Source organism: Polyodon spathula, chromosome 5 (assembly GCF_017654505.1).
Source record: "Polyodon spathula isolate WHYD16114869_AA chromosome 5, ASM1765450v1, whole genome shotgun sequence".
Lineage (NCBI taxonomy): Eukaryota > Metazoa > Chordata > Actinopteri > Acipenseriformes > Polyodontidae > Polyodon > Polyodon spathula.
In genome coordinates this window covers 64,615,339-64,623,788 of record NC_054538.1, presented here as the reverse complement: position 1 = coordinate 64,623,788, position 8,450 = coordinate 64,615,339, and the positions used below count along the sequence as shown (strand labels likewise).

Below are 8,450 nucleotides of genomic sequence, written 5' to 3'. Positions count from 1 at the left end.
AAAAAAAAAAAAAAAAAATGTTACACTGTTCAATTGGGAATGGGGAAGGGAATGCAGCATGAAAATAAAAAGACACAAGTTTAATAGAAAATAAATAATTTATATTATTTTAAAAAGTTAAAAAATATTTTATTTACCTTTACTAACCTGAACCTTTGGAGTTTTGAAGACCATTAAGAGTACATTAAGAGTACAGGTAGTTCTGTTTATAATGGTGTCAAAGTCCATCGGGAGTTCATAGTATAAGTAGTAGAAAGCGTTGCCTGGCACTCTTCTATCCTCTCAGTTTCCACCAATTTTAAAAGAAGAAGCATATCCACACTGACTAAGCCAGACAACGATGAAGTTTGAAAACATCCTGGCAGATATTGGAGGCTTTGGGAGGTACCAGATTTTTCTTTTTGTCATCCTATGCGTTCCCAGAGTAACTCTCCCGTGGCACTTTCTTCTCCACAACTTCATTTCAGCTGTACCCACTCACCACTGTGCCATCTCAGACCCAGACAATGGCAAAATCTTTGGGAACCTTACTGCACATCAGAAACTTGCTGTCAGCATCCCGGTCGAGCCTAGTGGGACTTTCAGCTCCTGCAAGATGTTCTCTGAGCCCCAGTTTCAACTGCTTTCCAACTCCTCTGTGGAGGCTGGAGATGTTGCTGTGACTGTGGAGTGTCAGTATGGATGGGTTTATGATGCATCTATATTCTCCTCAACTGTAGCAACAGAGGTACATCTTTTTATCAGTTTAAGGATTCCCTAAATTGTCCAAATGGGTCTCAGGTTAACTCGGAATGTACCATGTTTTGAAGGTATTCTAAATCACATATAAGAGTCATAGTTATTGATTTTTCAAAATAGCAGTTATGCAGATATCATCCTGTGCAGAACATATGGCATATCTTTCAATTACAGCCACCTTATACACCTCTATTATCTTCAATTGCTTTCTTAGACATTTAAGTTACATAGAAAAGGTGACGAGAATTTTTTTTTTTTTTTTGTTATTTTTAAAGAAACAGTTTGAGGTGGATGTGAGTATTTCCCTTGATGCCTTACTGAGAACACAAAAAACTCATCCTTCAGAACACAAACCGCAGTGCTTCCTCTCAGCTATTATACAGGACATCCAAATACTTTAATCAAAACTATAAAGATGATAACATGCATGAAAATAAAGAATAGCCAGCAGGACCAGGTCACCTTCCCCGACTTAGACTCCTGCATTGTTGGGGGCTGAGCACGGGTGTAGTGGCAAAAAAAAAATACCCAAGCTGTCCTAAAATCAACAAATGATACATTATTAACCTTTACAAAATTTGACATTGAACTAAATTAAATACCAACTAAATTGAAATACACATACTAACAAATGTTTACTAAGCTAGAGAGAGAGAGAGAGAGAGAGAGAGAGAGAGAGAGAGATACTACTGTTATTTTGCATTTAACATTTCCTCATAAGAAATGTAAACGGTATTTCAAGCCAACCTATGTACAAAAGTAAACAGACTTCTCCCCAGTCAAACTGTAAAATACAAATGCATTAATGCATAACGTGAAAAGGCAGGGTTTTTTTTTTTTTTTTTTTTTTTTTTTTTCTATTATTTTTAATTTACTGTAGCGTTTGTGGGAAATGAAGGCAGCCTCACACAGGTACTTCAGATTCTTGGAACTGACGAACTGGATACAAATATCAGGGATCTGGTTCCAGTGAGTCATATTACGTCTTTAATAAAGCTGATTATTAAAAACATTAACTTCTGTCAAAAATGTATTTGACAGCTATAAGTGATATGTTCAATTTCAAACTATTCTAACTTTGACATGAAGGGATGATTGGATCTGCTTCAGAGGGGCTTCGGGTAAAGTGAATTTTCTGCAACCCCAAGCTGAACGACAAGATTTCGGCTGTTTAAAAATGTAATTTAACCCCAAGCCGATGGGGTCGTATTGCGGCTTGGGATCCTTGCATATACACTGACCTGTTTGCACATGCCACGTATTTAAAGATGTATTTATTTGTTTATTTATTTATTTTTAATTGAAGGCTTTGTGAAATTTGCAGTTAACAGGGTTATAAAGGCACACAATAGTTTTCACTGTTGTACTAAAACTGTTACTGTGTAAACTGGACAGATTATTGCATATTTTCTTAACTTTATACATGGTGATTTCACAGATTGCACAAAGTTGTCGCAAAGCTGCATCGTTTATGTATCGTATCTTACATGTACAGTCTCTGTCAAACATGTTTCCTTTGCATAACATCTTTTATATATCTTCCAGTTTTCACAATCTATTAGTTTTCGAACCGGAATCAGAATCGAAGTACCCGGTTCTAACGACAGATACCTGGTTCTGAATCGATTCTAACGCACATCACTACTCCGCTGCCGTTTGCTCTCACTGCTACTTACCCTATTCCGTCCGTCAAAGTGACGCCCACGGTACACCAGCCGCCAATCCCAAGCATGCACGGCTTCCTGCTCTTGGTCCCTGGGCATTTCAATGTAAAATAATACACTGTTTGGTTTGATTTTGTTTTCTTATCCAGTGAGTGTGTATACACTATGAATAATAACGCATAGAAACAGCGTTGAACTACAGCTCCTTTCTCTTAAGGGTATGATGTCAGAGAGAAGGTGCTTAACTTTACTGTTTAACTGCCATTGCGTTTTGTTTGTTTTTTTTACTGTGTGTTAGTTTATCTAAAGTAAACAGACGAAAAATATGTGTTTTCTGTATTAACATCTTTCCAGTTTGCAGTATAATTACAATTCATCGGATTTCTACATTTAATTGGTTCATTGCATTAATGTATAGTACAGTCAGTATGTCTTGGTTTATCATGGATTATACATGACAGGGCTCGCCATGTTTTCTAGTATTAATTAAGTAAATGTCACACTGCAAGGTAAACAACGTTTTAAAACTGCTATAAAACTTAACATAATTTACTGTATTGCTGCCAAATGATAGCACACAAATACAAAATATTCAAGGCCTTGTATTTTGTTTTCACTAAATAATTTCCATGTTTTACAGAAGCTGAAATGTTGGACTTTATGTATGTTTTTGAGTAATACAAGTCTGTCTGTTTAGGACCAACATTGATTTAATCAGTGTCTAAGTCAAAATAAATATTTATAAAATACCAACTAATCAATGTTTATTTAACATAGTACAAGACAGTGTGGAAATGGTTAATCAAGGGAGAAAAGTATCTCAAGTGCTGTTAGCTGTGACTATTGGGATGCTATGCTTGATGTGAGACCTCTGGACTAATCTATTGAGTTTTTATTGAGGTCATCCTGCAGCATAGGCATGTCTTCCTCACACTAGCTTAGACTTAGCAGACTTGAGATGGCTGGATAACTTAGTGTGAAATTAAAGATGGTTAAATTAAACTAACAAAATAAACAATGAAGCAGACCTCTGTGCAAACTGTGACATTGATCTTTTGGAAAGACAGGGTGCAGGATTAGGGGGTTACCGGTCTCACACCAGTTATATTGTAGAAGTGCATAGTGTAGAATAGTACAGTTGAGACAAACTATTTTGGTGAACTCTTTGTGAATGCAAATTAAAATTGTTTTGCTTTCTTTCTTAAGTGGGACATGGTTTGCAACAAGAAAGGACTGAATCAAGCTAGTGCCATTTTCTTCTTCATTGGTGTGATGATAGGAGCCATCGTATTTGGCGGCCTCTCAGACAAGTAATTTTTTTTTTTTTTTATTGTATTCCTTCTTAAATGTAAAACATCCCTCTAGACCACCTTTGAAAATGTATGTATAATAATTGAGTTTTCTATTACCTGACACTTAATAAAACAAAACCACACCTGTACAGTGCTCTCACCATTGAGAATATATACGTTTTGCCAAAGTGTTTACCTATTTGTTTTACCTTTTGCTTGTTTCCATGTAATTACCTGTAGCTTTCATCTTCAGTAAAAATCCCTCACTTAGTTCACTGGACTTCGTCCTCGACCTAATAAAGTTTTGATGGTCTATTATACTAATTGCTCTATTTTTCAGATTTGGAAGAAAGCCAATGCTCTTAGCATCCTTTATTTTATCTATAGTGTTTGGAGTGGCAGCTACATTCTCTGTCTCCTATGTAATGTTTGCCATAATGAGGTCTCTCACAGGATTTGGACTTACTGGGATAGTTATTATCTCCATGTGCCTAAGTAAGTATACACTTTATCAGGGGACTAGTCATTATTCCGAATTTTATTATATTGTAACAATATGGTTTAAGCTTTAAAACTGCATGCTCCAAAATCACAAACTGTATTATCTTTTCAGCTATTGAGTGGGTTGATATTGAGCACCGAACTTTTATTGGAGTCTTTGGTAGCATGGTTTGGTCTGCTGGGAATATGATGCTTGCAGCGATAGCTTATCTGATCAGAGACTGGAGATGGCTGCTCTTAGCTGTCACCTCCCCACTTGTTATATGCTGCATCGTTTGGTGGTAAGACAAACATGTTGTTAAAATTTGACATACTGGTAAAGGGGAAATAACTTGACTTTAAATCAAGGATGAAAGACAACTCATAAGCATACATTTTTTGCAACTCCCTTGGTGAGTCCCATAGATCTAAATATTTTGCATTGGAAACTATTCAATAAAATAGTTTGTAGAGGAACAGAAATCAAACAAGAAAGTATAAAACTCACAGCTCAGTTTAAGTATACACAGCTACAAAAGTATTATTTTATGATGTTACCCTATCACATGATTTCTCAAGTACCGGTTCAAGCAGCAAAAAATCATGGGAGATAACTGAAAGAACAAGACAGTAATTCTTTTTTCTCTCTTCACTAACAATGTCTGTGTGTCTCTTGCAATAGGTGGATCCCAGAGTCAGCAAGATGGTTGCTAGCCAATGGCAAAGTACACGAGGCTCACATGTACCTTTCAAAATGTGCAAAAATGAACAATAGGAAAGACACCTTATCCAAAATAACCCCAGAGGTAACTGAAAAGAGAGCGTGTGGTCTAATGGGTGGGTCTAAGAACCAGAGGTTACTTGCCCACACCAGAGTAAGTCAAAGTCAGCCGATATAGTGCGGGGGGGGGGGGGGGGGGGGGTTGGGCACCTCACCCCGGGGGACCCCATACCCCCGTCGCCGGTTGCTGTACAGCTGACAGTATGGTTATTGGTTCATTAGACCACACTGCATGCAAACTTTCCAAACTGATTGGCATCTGTCATCTTCCAAATCTGAAATAGCATTCGATGTTCGTATGCATCTTGTCTGTTTTAATCCAATTGTCCTGGCTATGGGTGGGACAAAAAAAAAAGAACATCCAGATTAAATGAGTGATGGAGTGAAGAAGACTATTCCCGTTTCCAGTGGCTATTTATTTGTATTTTCAGTATTAGTGAGTTTGCTGACCACTTTCCACAAACTGCACCTATGTAATACCTTTGAGTGAGGTTCTGTGCAAAACATCACAGACAACCCAAAATTTGTAAAATGGCGTTCCATATTTGCTTAATTTTCTGTCTTAGTTTTGTATGCTAGAGGGTGATGCAACAAAATATGAAAAAGCAGACATAAAACATGGTGTTATATTTTCAGATGCTTTCTAGGCTTGTGACTGTAGAGGGAAAAAACAAGAATTATACCTATTTGGATCTGGCGAGAACTCCAAAGATGAGGAGGCTTGCAATCTGCACTGGAATTATATGGTACATGCAACAATTGTCTAGACTGTATCCAGAAACAATTGTCAGTTTGTTGGTCTGAAAAGTGGTTTATTCATCTGTAATGTATGCTCTTATTTTATGGAAAGGAGAACAATATATATATATATAAAACACAAGTAGGTCTTGTAAATATCCTCAAACTTTTGGTTTGTCATTTTGAAACGTTACCATAGAGTTTCCTTTCATTAGGTTCGGCGTTGCTCACACTTACTATGGAATCAGCCTAAATATTACTGGGTTTGGTCTAAACATCTACCTTACCCAGTTTATTTATGCAGCAATTGAAGTGCCTGCTAAACTGCTGGTCTACTGCATGCTGAATAGGATTGGAAGAAGGCACAGCCAGGCCTGGTCCTTGCTTTTCACTGGAGCGTGTTTGGGAATCAATCTGTTTCTTCCTTCAAGTATGTTTTGTTTCAGGCACTCAAATTATATATGAGTTTTTAATGTATTGAAAAGCTGCATATTTTAATAGTACAGATATTGGATTTGAATATACAGTACCACCGTCAAAACTCATTAAGTTGCTTGATAAGATTTTGTTATGAACTTCGTAAGCCCTTATGATTGCGTGGTCTTCTGAAAAAATTAAATCTATTGAAGCATGACAGAGTTACATTACTGTTATTAATTTCTCGGGTTCAAGAGTGTTCTGGCGTCAATTAAACATGATTATATGTGTTTTCCAGGTATGGTACCGGTTCGCTCTGTAATTGCTATCCTTGGGAAAGGCTCGTCTGAGGCGTCCTTTACCATAGTTTATCTTTACACGACAGAGCTGTACCCAACAGTTGTCAGGTAGGTGCAATCTCAAAAAAAAAAAAAAAAAAAAAAAAAAAAAAAAAAAGAGATATATATAACTGATCTAGCTAGTAGTTTATTTCTGTGTTCGCTTTTGTTTATTAGGGACAAATGTTGACGTAAGCCATTTATTTTGCTTTAATTTTTTTTTAACTTTTTTGTGAAAGACGATATACATGGACTTGTTGAGCAGAACAGATATGTGAGCGAGAGTGATTTCACAAGAACAAGTGCAATAAGCTGTTTCTCATTTTTTGAAAAGACAAAATGGCAATGGCTACACCTCATTCATGGCTCGACTGGGCGTGTCTGCTGCTCCGCTGATAATGCTACTGGAAGACATCTGGAAGCTTTTCCCTCAAACCATATTCTGCTCAGTCGCAATCCTGGCTGGCTTCACAGCATTCTTCCTTCCTGAAACTCAAAATCTTCGCCTACCTGAAACTATTGAAGATGTCGAGCAGACAAGGTACGGTATAAATAGGGCGTCTGATTTTTAGGTGAAATTCTTTTCCAAATTCGGGTGAATGCTTTTTTTAAAAAAAAATCAGGTGGAATTATTTTTAATAAAAAAAAAAAAGAAGGGGGTGTTTTTTTTTTGTTTTTTTTTTTTAATTGAAATCAAGCGTGCACAATATATATATTTAAAATGTAACCCTCACACAAGTTCCTTAAAATTGAGTTAAACAGAGTCCTCCTTTAGACAATCCCATATACCATATACAAAACGAACAAAACATGCTTTTTCTAAACCAGAAAAGCAGCTAGTTTTAGTTTTAATACGAACTGTGTTATTTTTATCACTTGTAATGTACTTGCTTGATTTATTCATTAATAAGACCTTTGTTAAACATCAAATCAGAAAACACTCTCTCAGGTGTTAAAGTTGGGACATAAGATTCTTAAAAGTACAGGTGGCAAATCTGGCAGTTTGGAATAACAACATTGATATTTTATTGTTATAGAAAAAGGACAATCGCCATATCAGATCAAGAAAGAACAGACATCTCACTGAAACCCCTCAATTGTGATTTAAAATAAAATGTATCCTAAGCTGAGGCAGGAACCTGCTTTATCAACACAAAACTGGAATAAAAGTAACCCAGCGGTTTCAAACAAACAAATGAAGGTGGAAACAGCAACACTTGGGTCAATCAAATCTACAGTATTGTGTTCATGGTGACCAAAACATTCCCGTTCAATACTTTAGCGTGGTATCTAATTTTGATCTTATTAGGTATTTTGTATCTTGCTCTTAAATTGTACTGTAATTCTTGATATGTAATTTTTGTATACAACTGTAAGTCACCCTGGGTAAGGGCATCTAAGAAATAAATAATAATAATAATAATAATAACAAGTTAGAGAAAGCTTTAAAAATTGTAAATTTAAAATTAACAGACCAACACATTTATAGAAAGAAGCCTGCCCCGTAGGAACAGAATGGCAAATCATTTGAAAGTGACATCATCCAGCACAGCTACCGGGGAGTAGAACTAGAATTCTAAAACTTTAAAGCTCTTTTTACTTGTTTTAAATATAAATTGGATTGCTTTTTGTTGTGGGGTCTGTGGTTTCGATTGCTGAATATTAGTAAGGTCTACTGGCTATTTCTGGGAAAGAGTGCCCACTAGTAGTTACAGCTTGTCCCGACACTCCCTAGTACTCACTTTCAGTCCTTTTTTTTCACATAGCTAAGTTAGTAGTAGTAATTAAAATAATAAATAATAATAATAATAATAATAATAATAATAATAAATAATAATAATAATAATAAGGTAGGTAAGCTATAGACATTTGTCCCGTGGTCCCATAGCTACTGACAGGCTCTACTAAAGTTTTTTGTTTTGTTTTTGTCCGAAATCTTTATAATGTAATATAATTAATTTAGAGGGAACAATGGTAAAGTATAAAGATATGCAAGACATGT

General features: G+C 36.0%; 1 protein-coding gene across 1 annotated transcript; it reads left to right on the top strand.

Moving 5' to 3' along the window:
• Window positions 1-239: 239 nt before the first annotated feature.
• On the top strand, window positions 240-7,829 carry LOC121316165 (solute carrier family 22 member 7-like). Its single transcript, XM_041251024.1, has 10 exons — window positions 240-727; window positions 3,609-3,712; window positions 4,035-4,189; window positions 4,308-4,476; window positions 4,857-4,980; window positions 5,592-5,701; window positions 5,909-6,123; window positions 6,409-6,517; window positions 6,783-6,989; window positions 7,486-7,829. The coding sequence occupies exons 1-10, from the start codon at window positions 341-343 to the stop codon at window positions 7,559-7,561; spliced, it is 1,656 nt and encodes a 551-aa protein (XP_041106958.1). The 5' UTR covers window positions 240-340; the 3' UTR covers window positions 7,562-7,829.
• Window positions 7,830-8,450: the final 621 nt, after the last annotated feature.